General features: G+C 43.8%; 1 protein-coding gene and 1 non-coding gene across 2 annotated transcripts in view; one reads left to right on the top strand and one right to left on the bottom strand.

The window, feature by feature from the left end:
• VAT1L (vesicle amine transport 1 like) overlaps positions 1-18,845 on the bottom strand; it is a 148,909-nt gene that overhangs the window by 112,145 nt on the left and 17,919 nt on the right. Inside the window, exons 2-3 of the mRNA XM_030863276.2 lie at positions 12,655-12,784; positions 8,106-8,321 (exon numbers count right to left, since the gene is read on the bottom strand). Of these exons, the coding sequence (XP_030719136.1) occupies positions 8,106-8,321; positions 12,655-12,784 (346 nt within the window). The remainder of the gene's footprint in view (positions 1-8,105; positions 8,322-12,654; positions 12,785-18,845) is intronic.
• On the top strand, positions 9,319-9,472 carry LOC115857060 (small nucleolar RNA SNORA15). Its single transcript, XR_004041104.1, has one exon. It is a non-coding gene; the product is annotated as a small nucleolar RNA SNORA15 (small nucleolar RNA).

Here is an 18,845-nt window from a genome sequence, read left to right as displayed (position 1 = left end):
AGAAAGGAGCAAGAGATAGAGATACAGTCCGAGAAACGGACAGAAAGATAGACAAAGAGATAGAAAGAGAGCCAAGCAAAGAGAGATGAGAGACAGAGACAGGGGCTGGGGGTGGGGAGGGAGGGGAATAATGACCAAGCTTGGTGGGGGTGGGTGGGAAGAATGGGGAGGCGGAGTGGGAGGAGGACTGCAGGTTGCATGAGGAGAGGTGGGGTTGAATGTTCATCTGTATATCAGGTCATACCGCTGAGAAGCCTGAACACGTTTTGAACAGGGGAGGAGTGGGGATTCTGTTGAGTTTCTCATGGAGTGAGCTGTGAGCTGCAGGATGGACACCATCAGAGGGACCAGTGGCTGGCCGGGGTGGGTAGAGTACCCAGGACCATGGCTGATAGCCTGGTGGGTACCCATGAGAACAGACGAGGCTGCTTCTTGCTACACATCTCATTCTTTCCCAGCTGAATTGATTTGTTTTCATCCTAATATGGGCAGTAATATTCTGAAAAGCAACTGTGGCCTTTTGGGTGTGTTGCTGGGGAAGTGGGCGGGTCCCTGGGGTTATATAAACTCAGCAAAGTCTAGTCTGTATTTGGAGTTCTTGGCACATGTCCAAGGCCTGGAACTACAGAGGTAAATCTTCTTAAAGTCTAATTATGTCTTAGGTGTTTTAGGGAAGTGATGTTTGAAAAGGGGCTTATGTGACAACCCCACTAATTCATGAGACCATTGTGCAGCCTCCTGTCAGGGAAGATAAACAAAGGATGCTGAGGTCGGCTTTATCTGCCCCTTGCTCCAAGTTCCAACAACCAGCCGCCAACTGACTGTCCTATTTGCTGCTCTCTTGCTTCTGGCTATAAGTGCCAGAGTGGCAGTGAGTAATATTTTCTAACCAGATAGATAATAATATGATGATAATAGTAATAGTAATAACAGCAGCTGACACTTGAGTTTCCTCTATGCCAGCTAGCTTGCAAAGGCCATTCCATAATCCTCTTTCTTTTTAAATTAATTAATTAATTTATTTTTGGCTGCGTTGGGCCTTCATTGCTGCGCGCGGGCTTTCTCTAGTTGCGGTGCGTGGGCTCATTGCGGTGGCTTCTCCTGTTGCGGAGCATGGGCTCTAGGCGCGCGTGCTCAGTAGCTGTGGCACGTGGGCTCAGTAGTTGTGGCTCGCGGGCTCTAGAGCACAGGCTCAGTAGTTGTATGGCACACGGGCTCAGTTGTTCCGTGGCATGTGGGACCTTCCCGGACCAGAGCTCGAACCCGTGTCCCCTGCCCTGCGTTGGCAGGCAGATTCTTAACCACTGCGCCACCAGGGAAGCCCCCATAATCATCTTTTAAAACACCATACAAAAACTGAGATAGGTATTATACCCATTTTTAACAGATGAAGAAACAAGATCCAATGAAGTTAAAGTGCTTGTTCAAGGTCTCTCACCTGGCAAATAGAGAAGCTAGGATGAAAACCAGCTCTGACTTTGGAATCGGGTCCTTAAGTTCTACACTGTCTTCATAATTAACTTGAATGCTGCCTTTTGGCCCCTTTCTTCCTCCATTTCCTCTAGAAATATTTATCAGGTAACCCCAGTGTGCTGGGCAGTGGGCTCTGTGCTCAGGATACAGGGATGAAGAGATCGCACCATCCCCGCCTTCGTGGACATGGCAACCTAGGGCTTATTTCCAGCTGGACAGTTAACGTCAAGGGCAGCTTCAGCACTAAATCTGCCTGATTCTTTGAAAGGATGGTCTTGTCAACAGAAGATGCTCCCCTCCTCCTGAAGATAGCTCTCCTGAGTAACCCCAGGTTGTCCTCAGCTCCTCGGGAAGGAAGCTCACCAACAAAACCCACAGCATGGAATCCATTCCACTCCATTCTAAGCAGAAGCACGATTTCTCTGAGCATGGCCTCCCAGTACTTAAAAACGTAGCCTCTGTATTCAAAGAGACCCAAGTTCACATGCCAGTTCATCCTCTCCATGGTTGTGTGACCTGAAGCAAGTAACTTAACCTCTCTGTGTCTCAGTTTCCTCTGTTGAAATGGGGATGTAGTAGTATCTACCTCACAGACAGTGTATGGAAATTACTGGACTCCATCTATTTTAGCTTTTATTCCCTCATGAGCTGATACATATGTTCAACAAATATTGAGCGAATGAATCCTGTCTCAGAGGCCTAATTTAACCTTTATAATATCTGTAATAAAGACAGTTTCTTTGGCTCAGTCATGACTCAGTCAAGGAGTTAAAAGCAACTAGAATAAAGATCACGTGAGGCTTTTGCGGACATAGACCAACCTAGCTTGGAAGAAATGTTTTTAGATATATTCTTTCTTAACCAAAGGCATATTGCTGACTTGTGAGGAGTCATGCACTGGCCAGCATCAGAGATTTCTGGAAGCAGGGAGGTGGGGCCTTGGTCCATGACACGTCTCTGCAGCATCTTTGACATTTAGGAGGGTGAGGACCTGTTACCTGAGGTGAACAGTTATGGAATAAGGGTCTTAACCTTCCCAGGGAGCCCCCAGGCCACAGCCCTTCCTGCTGATGCCGAGAGGCAGTTAATCCTCGTCTCTTGGATTATTCAGGAAGGATATGACAGAGGCACTTTGTCCTCTTTAAATTTTCAGAGGTTCTGTTTCCTAGCGTTGCAGGCCCCTGGGGACCAGGAGGTCTTGCTATAGTGAAGACTCTCTTGTCCAGGGCACAGGGTGGGGCAGGCAGAAGACAGGAGAGGAGGTGCAGACGATTCCGAGGCCACTGCTGTGGGCTAGTCTCAAGAGCACTGGATTGGGAGTTCCTGGCCCTGGATTTTAAGTTCACATTTGAGCTTTTCTCCTAATGGACGTTGCAGCCTTGGGAACAACACTGAAATTCTGAATCTGGGAAATTACGATAGCTCATTTTCGCTGGGTGTTTATCACGTGCAAGCACTGCTCCAAGTACACGAGTGCCACCTGAGGCTAGCCCTGATGTCACTCCACTTTACAAGTGAGGAAATAGAGCCTTAGAGGGCTTGGGAAGATGGAGCTGGGATTAAGCCCAGGGAGTCTGGCTCTAGAGCTTGTGATCTGAACTCTTCACTGCCACGTACTCTCCCACGGGAAGGGTTGTTATGAGGGCTAGATGAATAACGTTTTCAACAGCTAGTGTGCAACAAAACTTGGTGTCTTTGTCTCCTTCCAGCTCTGAGATCTCATGCATGCGCCCTCTAGTTGGAGTGCTGAAGGGTACAGACTGAGCATAGCTGTACCATGGGATGATGGGGGGTGGTGAGACAGCCACAGGGCCATGAAAAGGAGGCCACGTTCAATTAATAATGCAACTGGATGCAGACAGAAAACTCAGAAGAATATTCAGAACGCGGGATGGCATGAGCTAGACCGCCAAAGATTGCTTACGAGACTGAAATTCACAAGATCCCTAGGAAGGAGTTTTTTTCTGAGATTAACTCAATCATGGGGCCCTCCTTAGCTCAAAAAATAGCTTTTCTAGAACATAAAAAAATGGCTTGCAACAGCTTTTGATTCACAAACGTTTACTGCATTTATGATGTGGCAGGAATGAATCACAGGATTTCAAACGTGAGGTACCTGGAGAAGACTTAACCATGATTTGGGGGTCGCTGACTTGTAGCTGGGTAGATGTTGGTGCTGTTCATGATCAGCAATGGTTTTGTTTTCAACAAACTGTTCTCCTGTAGTGATCTTGCAGATGGCTGTGTCTTTTCTGCTGACATGGGAGTGACTCTCCAATATGTCCCATTCCTCCACCACACTAAGGATTCCTGCCCACCCCACGCTTTCCCAGGTTCGTGTTAGGATGGTGTATGGTTAATGATGTATGGTTAAGCCATTCAGGAAGGACCCCCGACGCATGAGCCCTTATATAGGGTCGGGGGGGCGGGGCTCATCATGCACCCCTGTAGATTCTGGCCCTCCCTCTCTGGTAGCTCCTTGGAAGTGATCTGAATGACACTGGGAAATGCCGCATCCATAATGAATAGAATTTAATAATTGAGTAGTAGCCATTTAACTCTGTCAGAAAGTTAAATTCTGCTTTCCTTTCCAAGATCTGCGGCCCATCTCTGTTCTCTCTGTTCAGATGAGATGATGAAAAAGGTCAAAGGGCTCTGAAAGCCCGGAAAGCATCAGATGTCAGACATGGATGCAAATATCCACACAGTAACAGTAAGGTTATTCTCCAGAAATGGAGCACACCCCCAGTTAAGATGCTCAAGGCCATGGCAGCTTGTTAATGGGATTGGCAGCAAAACCCTCTAAGGGAGTTCCTGACAAGAGCCCCACTTGCTTATGTATTTTCTTACTTTTCCTTTATGAGATTGTGAGGAATCTTCAACCAGGTTCTAAAGATTTCATTAGTGGCGTTATTGTCTTACACCATCTGGCCGTGCTACTGTCAGAGGAAATCAACAATGTCTTCAGAGATGTGACAGAGCAGTGTTGACACTTGGGCAGTTCCAATGAGAAAGTGACTGGCTTTGGATTGAATTATTTTCCTATAATATATTAAAGTTTCCTTCCATATTACAGTTTAGGGTGGCATTTCTCACTTCCTATCTGCAAATATCCCATCACAGCCTTTGATAAAAATCAGACAGAAGTCTTGGTGCCATTACAACTGCACACTTTATATGAACTCAGTTTAGGAAACTTTATCCTAATTAGGTTGAACTTTCTTTGTCATCATCATCAAATTAGGAAACATGTACCCAGGCCATAGTCTTTGGCTCTTTGAAATGTCTGTAGTTGGCACTAAGGTAGAAGATGAACAAATATATGTTGAATGAATGAATAAGTGAAGGAATGAATGATTGGGTTGTCAAGTGGAAAGAGAATAGATTTTAGAATCAGCCAGATTAGGGTGTGAATCCTAGTTCTGTTACTTGTTACTTGTGTTTTCTTCAGGCCTCTGTGGGCTTTCCACACTGGGAAGGGAGGCAGCCCAGAGAAAGTGGCTGTATTCGTTTTCTATTGCTGCTGCAACAAATTACCACCAAGTCCATGGCTAAAAGCAAATAAACAAAACCAATTTATTCTATTAGAGTTTACTGTAATAGGATAAGTAAGAATGTAATCTGTATTACATTATATACAGATGTATTATATTACAGTTCTGGAGATCAGAAGTCCAAAATGGTTTTTTGTTTTTTTGTTTTCCGGCCACGCTGCGTAGCTTGTGGAATCTTAGTTCCCTGACCAGGGATAGAACCCGGGCCCCCTGCAGTGGAATCGCAGAGTCGTAACCACGGGACCGCCAGGGAATTCCCCAAAATGGGTTTCACTCGGCTACAATCAAGGTTTTAGCAGGGCTGCGTTCCTTCTGGAAGCTCCAGGGGAGAATCCCTTTCCTTATCTCTTGCAGCATGTAGAGACTGCCCACATGTCTTGGCTTACGGTCTCTTCCTCCATCATCAAAGCCAGCAGGGTAACATCTCTGAATCTCTTTCTGACTCTCCTCCCTCCCTCTTCCATCTTTTAGGACCCTTATGGGTACGTCGGACCCACCTGGATAATCCAGGATAGTCTCTCCATCTCAAGGTCCTTTCCTTAATCACATCTGCACAATTCCTTTTGCCATGTAAGGGATTAGGACATAGATATCTGGGGGGTGTGTGTGGGGGGAAGGGAATCATCCTGCCTACCACAGCAACCACGCCAGACCTACCCAACAGTGATGGGAAGCAGCTCCACACCTCTCCAGGGTATCACAGATAATGCATAAAAAGTACTCCCCAGGGAGCTCCCCCCATCATGAGAGCTGTGGCTGGCTGTCTTCTTGGGAGGAGTCTAGTTCTGCCCTGGGGTGACTCGCTGGTCTTTCCACCGTGGGGTGGTGAAATGGTCTGGGCTCCCTTTAGAACTTGTTGGGTTTTGTAAGACAGTGTCAATTCCACCTCAGCTTGCTTAAGCATTCACGTATGTGGTTATGCACTTGGCCAAAAAACTTTCCTCTCAGGGAAACCTTGAACTCTGTGCGCAAAACCACTTAGCAAATCTTGGTTGGAAAAATGTTATTTAAGGAGACCCACCCACCTGAAAGCTGGGCATTCCAACCACACCCTTCAACTGTCCATGGATTAAGCCAGACCACATCCTTCTTGGCCCAGGGTATTTGCTTTTGCTAAATGTTGCATTACTTCGGTGCTATTGGACTACATTACAAGCACACCATAAGGAAAAGCATCACAGACATTGCATTTATTATAACCGTTTTGTTGATGGATGTTCATTGCTTGTCAGCATAGATTTCTTATGAGAAACCACAGAGAAAGATTCCCCCAGTCTTAAAACCCAGTACTAGTTATGGTTTTCCTAATAACTGGTTTATTTCCATCAAATGAACATTAGTGCACGTGACTGGTCATTTTTCTCTTTGCACAACTCACTATTAGGAAGCAAGAGCCTTCAACAAAGCTTTAGCACATCAAAGCCCACATTACATGCGGCAGCTTAGTTACCTACCCTCACTGTCCCTTCTCCCCAGTTCCTTCATCTGTTTCACGTTTTATTTCTTGCTGTTGTACCGTCTGTGAGCTTAGAACAAGGCATGATAAGAACTTTTGTTATTTTCCAAGACTTTTTTTCTCTTCTGTGAGACCCATGTCCCTGATACATTTCTCTTGGTTCCAAGAACAAACTCAAACAAACAAACAAAATCAAAACATGAAACGAAACATCATCAGTGCCAATGTTTCAACATGGACTCTCAGCAGAACTGAGTCCAGCCCCATCGTAAAGCCTGGCGCTTATGTTGATAATATGAAAACAGGTCTCTCATGCTTTGTATGCTGAGCGCACCGAGCTCATAAATGCCAGCATTCTAAATGGCTTGCTTGCTGTTAACAGATTCAGTGGCACCAAAATCCATTTCTTTTCTGAGGGATATTTTAACTCTTATTGTATCTTTACTCATGGTCAAAAGACATTGGCAAATTTGCTAAAGTGATTGACGGGACTCCTCTTAAAGCATTCCTAAAGTGTCACGTCTCTGCCTTCACATTTTTGTATGTGAGCTTGTCTTCTTGGAAAGGAAAACCGGAAATGTGCTTAACACTATGTAGGGTTTTGGTAGTTGTAGAAAGCCAGGATTAAAAAAAAAAAAAAATCAATGTTAGTAGAACCTCCAGTGAAAACATCAAGACACACCTAACCTAAGAGTTCATCTCTGAGTTCATCAAACCACAGAATCCCCAACACCAAGAACCTCTCACACAGATACTGGATGGTGTATCTGGACCTTCTCTTTTTAATCTCTATTCCCATAAAGTCCAAGACATAGTATGTATTTGATACATAATTGTTGAATTAATGAGTAATGTCTCCTACTCTCAAAGAGTTCTCCTCCAACCCCAGTAGACCACGATGGGAACACAGTGCTTGCCACGGGACAGCTGTGCAATACATATGGAGTGACTGGTACCGAGACCCATCCAAACCATGGAAGAAACCTATGCCATCCCTTAGCTCCAGAGCAGCGATTTTAATTTCCATTATTTCCCCCCTTGTCAAAAACACACCTTACAGATGACATTCACGTAGGCAGCCACTCTCATGGGTAGACTTAGGTTAAAGTGTAATTCCTGTTGTGCTAGGACAATCTCTGTCTACCTCTCTCCCACTCAAGAAAATATATCAGAACACAAATGAATAAGGGCGCCATTACTATGGGAAGCGTCACGAATTCGTGGCAACTTATTGGAAAAGTAAATCATCCTCCGTTTTGGTGTTGCAGCTAATGTTAGTAGTACACGACTTACGAAGCGGCTCGCGACGATTGACGTAACAGCTCACTGAGATACCAAGAATGAGAGTGCTTCTCTACAGAATCCATCTCTGAGACACACTGAGTCCTAACACGCCATCTTGGAGACCTTTCCAGACTCCAGGGAAACCATCCCTGAGGCTCATCCTACCCCACACGCAATCCTCTGTACAAATTCCACCATCCATGTGAGCTTCACCAGAACCATAGCGCTCATCCCTACGAATGGACACAGCTCACACAGGAATCTCATCATCAGCTGGGCGTCACTGCACTTCCTCCATCCTGACCCTGGGGAGGAGGCCTCACAAGCAGCCCACTTACCACGCCACCGCCAGCAGAGTGCACGAGCACAGACATCCCTTCTCGCAGGTTGGCAACTTCAAAGAGCATCATGTAGGCCGTGACAAAGTTCACAGGGAACGCAGCGGCCTCGGAGAAGCTCATGTCATCTGGGACCTTGTAGACGAATTCCACTGGTGTGCAGACCACCTCTGCCCAGGCATTGTAATTGACAAATGCCATGACACGGTCCCCGATCTGGGAATAGGGAAGCACAGAGTTAGTGGAGGTTTCTTAATCTTTTCTGAGAGATTTCTCAAATATTCTTAAGAATCTGACGAAAACTAAAGAGTCCTTCCCAGTAAAAAAAGAAACCCCAAACCCTCAAATATGCACACCTTCACCTCACCTGCCTTTCAAGGCATTTGTGGACGCTTTTTTTTTTTAACGAGAAACAATTTTTAGAATTTATTTATTTATTTATTGGCTGTGTCAAGTCTTAGTTGCGGCAGGCAGGATCTTTCATTGCAGCACGCGAGCTCTTCATTGTGGCACGTGGGCTTCTCTCTAGTTGTGGCACACAGCCTTCTCTCTAGTTGTGGCGAGTGGGCTCCAGAGTGCACAGGCTCAGTAGTTGCCGCACGTGGGCTTAGTTGCCCCGTGGCATGTGGAATCTTAGTTCCCCGACCAGGGATCAAACCGGTGTCCTCTGCCTTGGAAGGTGGATTCTTAACCACTGGACCACCAGGGAAGTCCCTGTGGATGCTCTTGAAGTCCATCTGTGCAAGCTTCCCAGGGGCCATGGAAGCCAGGGACTCTACCCCTCTTCTGGAGCATAAATGTATCGATACAACGTGCATCACATCACATGCCGTGGAATGTTAGTGTTGGAAGGTCATATTACTGATTTAACCTCTCATCTAATCTCCCTGTTTGGGAACTGGGAAGGTCAAAGGGGCTAGGAGTCAAATCTACTCTCAGCTATTCTCTCCCACCCCATATAGATTCCTTGCCAGGTTAGTTCACTGTGGTATTTGCATCAATGGATTACCGATTACATCGGATGTGAAACGTGGTCCATCAGAGGAGCCATGTAAATCTAAGTGCAAGAGATTGAACAAGAGCAGCCAGGCTTAGAGTGAACTAGGAAAATGCCATCGGGTGTGAGGAATAACAACTAACGTTTATTGCACACGTATTATATGGCAGACATTGTCCTAAGGCTGTCACATGCTTTACCTCATGATTAGATGAGGCAGGGCTGAATACTGGGGGTTTTTTTTATCAGTGGTTTACATAGCCAGACACCATTCAAAAAAAAGAAAAAAAAGCAGTCTTCCCTTTAAAGTGGTTATAATCATATGCTAAGTTTTTTTCATAGCATATCATTATTAAAGGTAAATACGAAGTAAACTATCACTGATGGCTTACACGAGCTGCCAAGTGCTAGTTCAATTGAACCATTCTGCTATTTGATGTTAGTTGCTTATACTATAACTTTTAAATGCAATATTCAGATTGCTGTGGTCATAGTGATTTCTCAGTAAATTAACGGCTTTCATATGTGTGTGTTTTAGTGTATATATATTTTTATGATCGACTCGACTGTTTTATTTTCTTTCTAGTTTAGGATTTCTCTTTCACCCCTGCTCAAAAACAACAACAAAAGCCTCCTGTGAGATGGGTTTTGTTACAGCACCATATTACAGACGAATGATCATAGGTTTTACAGACATTTAAACTGAGGCAAAGAGAGATGAAAGCACATGCCCAAAGTCATGTAGCCAAAGAGTAGCTGTACTGGGACGTGAATCTAGGTAGGCTGACTCCAGATACAAATAGTTAATTCATTACACCTAAGTGCTACAAAGAAGAAATAAATTTATATAAGGATGTACAACAGGGGAACCTACCAAGTCTGGGAATATTAGTCTAACTCTTTAAGTCTCAGTTTTCTCAGCTTTTAAATGGGTATAATATTAGGAACAGGTCCTTATGGAGATTAAATGACATAATATGCATGCAATCCACTTGGCACTGTGCATGTAAAACGAGGAGAGAACAATTAATGCTAACTCTTAAAAAGAACAGATTGGTTCCTGATCTCATGGATTTCACAGTTGAATGATCAAAAGCTAAATATCGACCCACTGAGTTTCATGAAGCAGAGGAACAGCTGTCTAAGCGTTAAAAACCAAATGATGATGTCAGGAATATCATCTCAGATGCCCTAGCTTGGACCAGAGGATCTCTAGAGTCTAACACTGGCATCCTAGTTTGCACAGAATCATGCAAACCCAAAGATCCATAACACCACAGAGCAGCTGATGGCCTCCAGTGTCAACAGAGTCTATGAAAAGAGTGTTTCCACCACCTTGACAGCGATGGTTGTGCTGTCACAGACCACCTTGACGGTGATGGTCATAGCCAGCCCAGACCACCTTGGCAGTGATGGTCGTAGCCATCCCAGCAGGGTTGACTGCTCCAGACTTCTTGTTTCACTATCAAAATGGCAAAAAGAGGACCAGCCATCAGATCAGCAGCCCCAGTCTCAGAGTCCAGCGGTGGGGAACCTTTTTTTTTTTTTTTTTAAACATCCAATTCACCTCATTACTTGATTCTGTTTAAAAAAACGAAATTAGTCCTGGGCGACTAAGCCCAAATGATTCCTTTAGTGCTGAGCCTCTGGCAACAACTTTTCAAGGCTCCCTTCAATCCGTCAAGCCAAGAGCTACTCAGTGTGTTGCCGTGTGGAATCCCATCTCCAACATGATTGAAAGTTTTAAGTCAGAATTACAGAGGGCCTATTAGTATTGGTTTTCTCCCAAATCACACCCTGACTGGAAGGCTGTAGGTGGCTGCTTTTGTTTGTTTGTGCAACTGAACGTACTGGAGGAGGGTGGAGGGGGTGATGGATCGGTTTGACAAATAGCAAGTCAGGGCTAACTAGCAGAAGAAAGATCACATGTAAGGGAAACAATACAAGTAATCAAGCAGTGATTCCTCCCTCTACAGTAAGGCCAACAACATCCTTATCTGCTGTTACAGTCTAAAATGGTGGGTTATTTATCCAGTGCTCAAGATGAATAGCGCAAACGGTATGAACTGTTCCTTTGGGACCACGTGGAGGGGCGAAGAGCAGATCATAGCGCTCACGTGCAGCACTTTCAGGGAGAGATGGTGCTGCCACGTGAGGTTAGATTGCTTACCTGGGGACAGAAAATGTAAAGTCATAGGAAAGAAAAGAAAAAGCGCATCTACTGCTCTCTCAACGTTTTTCTGCCACGTTATCTGGAAACCACCGGCAAAAAGACGGATGAGCGGGATGAGATTTCCAGACGTTCATCGTAATGAATCGGGAGCATATTGATATTTTCACAGTATGTTGAGGCTCCGAGGCACCGAGAGCTGAGCAGCCTCAGAATCAATTCCAAGGGCGCATTCTGGCTTTGCCTTTTATAGCGCTTCTCTCCCTGTGTTAACTGTCGCAGTGGTTGCAGGTGGAGAACAGAGGGAAAGAGCGTGGGACTGCAGGAAGAGTAAAGAGGCTCTGGTGATTTGAATCCAGCTGCAGCTACTACTTATTATCTTTCTGACCACATGGAAATTACTGAACCCTTCTGAACTTCATCTCTAAGGGGATAACAATATTTACCTTGCAGGCTGAAAAACAGTAACTTCCCCATGTTTCTAGTTATGGTAGATTCTCAAATGTGAGGTCCCTTCATCTCTCCGTGGGAAGCATTTAAAGTCGAGCGAGAGCTCTTATGCCTGATTTCCACTGTTTTTTCTTGCTCCAAACTACCGCAATTTTGTGCAATTGATTTGCCCATAGTTTTTCAGTTTTTATAGACAAGATCCTACTTGATTTGCATGATAATGGTAGGAAGGGTCATACATCTTTTCAGCGATAAAAAAAAGTTTATTATGCGGAATTTTGAACATGTACAAAAGTAGTCAGAATAATATAATAACCCTTTTTATCCCTTGCCCTGCTCCCCAAGCCACCAGCCCATAGCCGATCCTGTCTCATTGTCAGTCACCTCTCCCCTTCGGCTTTAAAATCCTCATCCAAAAATGCCACTTTCCCAGTGTCTGAAATAACGATTTATAAATGATCGCTTAGATGCATCAGCTAAGTAGGTATTTAAAGGAACCCAATTATAAAATACAGAGGCTACTTCTCCCCAACTTTTGCGTTTTGTAGTTGACTTTTGAGCCTGAAGTGATGGGGAAATGAGAGCCACGGATAGAGAGAGGAGGGATGTACACTTAGTTAATACAAGGCCAAATTCATAGCTGTATTAATTTTAATCTTATTAATAACTGTATAAAATGAATAAAGGGGATGCTAAGGTTTCCCCTGGCCCCTTCACCAGACCGTTGCCAGGAACAACAAGACGGTACATGGGAAAGGTATGAGACGTTTGGAAAGTCCTATCATTTACAACCACTGTTAATAAACCCAAATAATGAGACAATAACAATAAGACACGTTATAGATTATTTCAAACATATCTTGCATACTCTTTTATTATCTTAATGGATTCCAGATAGATATCATCCTTTCAGTCAGAAGTCAAAACATTACCTCGAATCCTTTAACGCTGTCTCCCAGAGCTTCAACAATCCCAGAACATTCAAATCCTGGCACCAGGGGGGTCTTGGGAGGGTTGTCGATATTCCCTTGTCGCACCATCAAGTCAATGAAGTTTAAACCACTGTGAACAGCAAACATGAAAAAAGAAATTCACAATGAGATCCGAAAGAAAGCACTGGCTTGAGTTTTCTTTCCTTCCCATTCCCTCCCTTCGCCCGCTCCCCAATTCCTCTCTCCTTTCTTTTTAAATTTTCTGATGAAACATGCCTAATAGTAATGTTACTTAGCTAGATGTCACCAATAAAGTAAAGCAGTGATCTTTCTAGACAACTAATGCTTTCCCAGCCCTTCAAATGGCAGTTGCAGAGTTCACGCTCTAATTCAAAAGAGAGTCCCTTTGCTCCCACTCAGAGCCTCCTTAGTCTTATTTTAAAAGTATGTATTAACCAGCCTGGTCATTAGCTGTTCTAGCAGTTAATCAAGGGTAAAAAATATACTAGGAAGAGGTTATAAGAAGACACATGGAAAGCAGCCAGACACAATGGCCATCCGCCATTGTGTGAAAAACAAAGAGAAAAAAGACCTAACCTAAAAGGTCTCAAAACAACCGTCACACCTCAACCATCCCATCGACTTACATGAGCGCCGAGCCATAAACGGTACCCATAATGGTGACTATGAGCCATTAAGAGACCACATTGGGTCCAGCTGCAGGAGGGTGACTCGAAGAATATAGGTCAAAGTGAGGGACCAATGGGGATGGGAAGACTGGAGGGTTCATTTCAAAAACTTTAGTTACCTCTGGCTGAGAGAAGTCATTAGGTATTTTCTACAAACATATTACTTTTGAAATAAGAAAGTTATCATTAAAATATATCAAAGTCATTGCCTTGGAAAACCACATACTTGATTCTAATGATGCTACCAATGCTCTGAACTGTTGGATTTTTTTCAAGAGCTGCAACTGGGAATTGCGTCTAACACCCGTGAACTAATCAAGTGGGAACACATATCTCACTCAACATGTATTTTTTCCCACCAGCTGTGGTTCTAATGTACTGCCTGTTTTCATAAGCTGCCATCTAGGAAAGACACGGGTTATAGAAACCAAACTCCTCGGTTTGGCCCAAGGCCCGTTAGCGTCCAGCCACAGCTTCCTTTTCAAGTAAGACGCGAACTCTTTCTTAAACACAGGTGGCCCATTTCTTCCTTGGCCTCTTTGGAGCCAAGGAAGCATCTAACTCTACCTACATCCCCTGGTCTCTACTTATCAGTCTCACCCATAAGGAATGGGTAAGGGCAAGGAGGATGGCTTCCTTGAAAGATGGGTTCAAGAATCATCCCTTTTTTAGGTTTTTCTGGACACAAATGAGGCAAGATGCACATATCGCCCCACTGAAGTATCCCTAACATGTACCTTTTCTGAAGGCAGCTGCATGCCTCGTATTTCTTTGCTTCCAGAACACGTGGCATACATTATGCCCACAGCAACACAGTAGGGACTCACGCAACATCCACTGAATGAAGGAATATTCATGAATATCCCAAAAAATGTGCTGCCAGTTTGAGTACTAACTCCTTTTTTAAAAAATGTATTTATTTTATTTATTTTTGGCTGCGTTGGGTCTTCCTTGCTGCGTGCAGGCTTTCTCTAGTTGCGGCGAGCAGGGGCTATTCTTCATTGTCTTGCGCGGGCTTCTCATTGCGGTGGCTTCTCTTGTTGCGGAGCACAGGCTCTAGGCGTGCGGGCTTCAGTAGTTGTGGCTCGCGGGCTTAGTTGCTCCGTGGCACGTCGGATCTTCCCGGACCAGGGCTCGAACCGGTTTCCCCTGCATTAGCAGGTGGATTCTTAACCACTGCGCCACCAGGGAAGTCCCCTAACTCCTTTTAAAAAGCGGCCAAGGGATGCTCAGCGTCTTGGACACATTCCTGAAATGTATGTGTAGACTTCCAAAGGTCCTGCTTAGATGGTTAATAGTTCTTAGGGTCATTTATTAACCAAAATATTCTCCAATAATGTGGCCAGTTTTTTAAGAGCTCGGGGAGATCTGGGCACAAATCTCAATTCCATGACTTCTCCTTGTGTAACCTTGGCTCAGTTACTCAACTTCTCTAAGCCTCAATTTCCTTGTCTGTGAAATGGGGGCTATGGTAGCACCCATGCCACAGGGTTGTTAATAAGAGTTAAGCATTAAGAATGGTGCCAAGTACATAGTAAGTACTCAATAATAATATCTGCATCTTCTGTTAAGAAGAAGGCTGACGTGTGAGATACATTTTAGGAAGATTCCCATTAAACAAGAGTTACAAATAGTTTCAGAGCTGAAGTGGGAAAACTTCAGGTATCTGTAAGCTTCACTTCTGTGAAATAGTCCATTTTCCGACACAATCAAATAAATAAAGCATCGCTGTATAACAATAAAAGGAATTTCTACGTCCCAAGTCAAACACCCCATCTCATTTCACGCATATTTCAGTTCACTGTGTTATATCCTCTGTGTGAAAACTTAGGATTTCCCAAGACCCTGATGGAAAAATGCCAGAAGAAATGACTCAACAGTGCCGTAAACGTTCCAGCCCCTGGAGAAGGCTGCATCCTAGATGCTTTCTACGCTGCTCGATACGGCGGCCAATCTCCATCCAGCGTGAAGTGGGCCCAGTGATTGTAGACGGGGAGCCAGCTACTTGATTCCAGCGAGAAGGGCTAAGGCAGACCTTATAAAATCCTGTAGCATCCCATTTTGTCAGTGAGGCATGCAGTGATTCTGTCAGGATCGTGGAGAATGCCAGCCAACTTGAGGACAGAAACATGAAGGAGGTGTATCCCAGGGGACAGAGGACGGGTCATTGTTGTTCATCTCAACACACAGAGGAGGTGAACAGTTGTTAATGAAGTACCCTTATGTGTTGCATCAGACCTGTTTCATGGTGCCTGCCCACACACCTCCTCCTGATATGGACCTATCCAGCATTTACTGAGGGTTCAATTCGTGGCAGAAACCGTGCTAAACACTTCCCTTTTGTTATTTAAGACTCAATGACACTCCTACGAGGTGTGAACTATCATATCCATTTTTTAGATGAGGAAACTTAGACTCAACAAGATTAAGTTACTTGTGTAAGGTCGCATCTTTAGAAACTGTCCAAGTCAGGATCCGAATCGAAGCCAAGCCTAGAAACTGAGCCCTCACAGATGACGCCCTACTCCGTCTCTAAGGAAACTTCAGCCATGCCCTTGACGAAGGGGCACATCCAAGGGACCAGGTTTATGACTTCTTGTCTCTTTGCCCACTGATTGACCCAGTGGTGGACCCAATGTTGGAGGAGTGGCCACTCACAATCTAAGCAGGAGCCCATTCAGTATAAAGTAAATGAGCTGGCCTGAGAACTGGACGTTCTCTCAAAAACTATGAATTGGGAAACATGCATCAGGAGAAAAACTTAGTACCAGAAAGGATGTCAAAAAAATAGAACTGAGCTGGGTCACAGAGCCAACCTAACAGGCTATACCAGGGTGAGTTATACACACCTCACTGCTGAGTTATCAAGGATGGAAGGGTTCAGTCTCTACATGTGGTGAAACCCAGCCCCACATGCCTCCTGCCCTCAGATATCCAAGAGTTCCCTTGATACTTCACGCATGTCTTCATAATAGGTTATATGTGTGGTCTCTGTCTCATGAAACCAAAATACAAATGAAAACAAATACCATAATCAATAACCCTAAATCACCCACTGGACAGCCATTACTGACCTCATTTTTTTTCTTTTTTCAAACAAAACCAGCAACATTGTTTCGAGATAATAAGTTCTTTGCCCAAGGCCACACAGACAATGAATGGTGAACCCATGAACTTAAACTTGGGTCTATCAAACACGTTTTTTCTCCGAACACAACAGGAAAACACAGGGGCACATCAAGCCATACATCATCATAATTATAGTGTCCAGTATTCGCTAAGATAATTTGATTTTTCACCTGGAAATTTTGAGGGGGTAGCAATGACTATGCCTGATGACTCAGGCCCATATCAGGGGTAATTGGCAAATGTCTCTCTTACCTAATTTTTACATGGCTCTTAAACATTTGAGAGCATTGCAAAAAGAAATACTGCTGCGAAGCGCTTGATGTAATGGTCTTCTAAGTGATCCTATGTCTCTCAAATATTGGTATAATTATAAAAATAAGGCTGTTTTGTTTCCCTCCCACACTAAATTATTAGTCAAATAATAGGCTTAAAGGGTTATTACTGAGCCTTAGCATCCTGAAGGAATGAAGGCCGAGGTATGAGAAAGGGACCCTGAAAAACTCAAAACACAGAATGAGGGAGGTACAGGGAAATTTGGAAGCAGTCTCTTTAAAAAATAACTCATCCATTTGCATAGCATAGTGCAGTTTATAATGTGCTTTTATACACATCTCATTAAACCTTGTAACAATCCTAGAAAGGCAAGAAGTGCAGATATTATTATTCCCATTAGATAGATGTGAATGTTGAGCCTCAAATAAGAAAGCTGGCTATGCCAAAGACAACACAATCAGTCCATGGCAGAGCTGAGACTTGAATCAAGATCTTCAAGCTCCTTGCTTATCTTATACCCCGTGACACCATGAAATCTGCAACGCAAGTAAATTCAGTGTGACTAAAATCAGTAATGTCAAGAATCAGGGGCAAGAAGACTAAGAGAAAAATGGTGGAAGGAAACAGATGCAGGGTGCGTGGGTTCCACTTCCTGCACTGCCATCAGTGCGCTGCGGGACCTTGGCTCCGTCTGTGAAGCCCACTCCCCCCCGGCCCCACCCCAGCTCTCACACTCTGTTTGCTTGGTGGTTCTTTATCCTGTGGGCTCTGCTTCAAATATTATCAAAATCAAAGCTGAGGTAGAGAGGAAGAGATGCTTGGTGGTCTTGGTAAAAGACACTGACTTGGGATGCTCAGATTCTATCTAGAAGCTGAAGGAAGGCAAGCTAGCCTTGGCGTCTGTACTTTGTTTTCTATTGTCTATGAAGTGATGGATGTCAACCCTGTAAAGTCTCATGGGAGATGTCTAGCTATTTTCATTTTATGTTCTACTAGACTCAACAAATGTTGCTTACTTGATGATGATGCTACAGGTTGGGTATTAAGGTATGGACCATTTTCATCTCCATTTTGTTCAGGAGGATGGTTAAGCCTAAAGAAGATATAGTACCTTGTACAAGGCCCTATTGTAGGTACCAGAACTGGGGTACAAGCCCTTTTTATATGGCTTCAAAGTTTGAGTTTCTGACCACTAGGCTGTCATTCTGTTACCTATAAACCATGGTAGGCTGCTGTGTATTCTTGTCCCCAAAGCTCTGGCTTGAGCTCTGTTAATTTCCATTGGATATGCTAATAATATCAAAGAAGACATAATTTATTTCTTTTTTTATTGAAGGATAGTTGATTTACAATGTTTCAGGTAGACAGTAAAGTGATTCAGTTATACATATACATATATATATTCTTTTTCAGATTCGTTTCCATTATAGGTGGGTCCTTGTTGTTTATTTTATATACAGTAGTGTGTCTTTGTTAATCCTAAGTTCCTAAATTTATCCCTCCACCACCCTTTCCCCTTTGGTAACCATAAGTTTGTTTTCTATGTTAGTGAGTCTATTTCTGTTTTATAAATAAGTTCAGTTGTGTCAATTTTTTTTGGATTCCACATATAAGTGATATAATATGGTATTTGTCTTTCTCTTACTGACTTACTTCACTTAGTATGATAATCTCTAGGTCCATCCATGTTGCTGCAAATGGCATGATTTCATTCTTTTTTATGGCTGAGTAGTATTCCATTGTATGTATGTGTGTGTGTATGCATATATATGTATATATGTATCTTCTTTATCCATTCATCTGTTGATGGACATTTAGGCTGCTTCCATGTCTTGGCTATTGTAAACAGTGCTGCTGTGAACATAGGGGTTCATGTATCTTCTCGAATTATAGCTTTGTCTGGATATATGCCCAAGAGTGGGGTTGCAGGATCATATGGCAACTCTGTTTTTAGTTTTTTGAGGAACCTCCCTACTGTCATCCATAGTGGCTGCCCCAATTTACATTCCCACCAACAGTGTAGGACGGCTCCCTTTTCTCTATACCAGCATTTATTGTTTGTAAACTTTTTAATGGTGCCATTCTGACCAGTGAGAGGCG

The sequence above is a fragment of the Globicephala melas genome, chromosome 19, assembly GCF_963455315.2.
Source record: "Globicephala melas chromosome 19, mGloMel1.2, whole genome shotgun sequence".
In the NCBI taxonomy this organism is placed as follows: domain Eukaryota; kingdom Metazoa; phylum Chordata; class Mammalia; order Artiodactyla; family Delphinidae; genus Globicephala; species Globicephala melas.
This window is presented reverse-complemented; position numbering and strand designations above follow the sequence as displayed.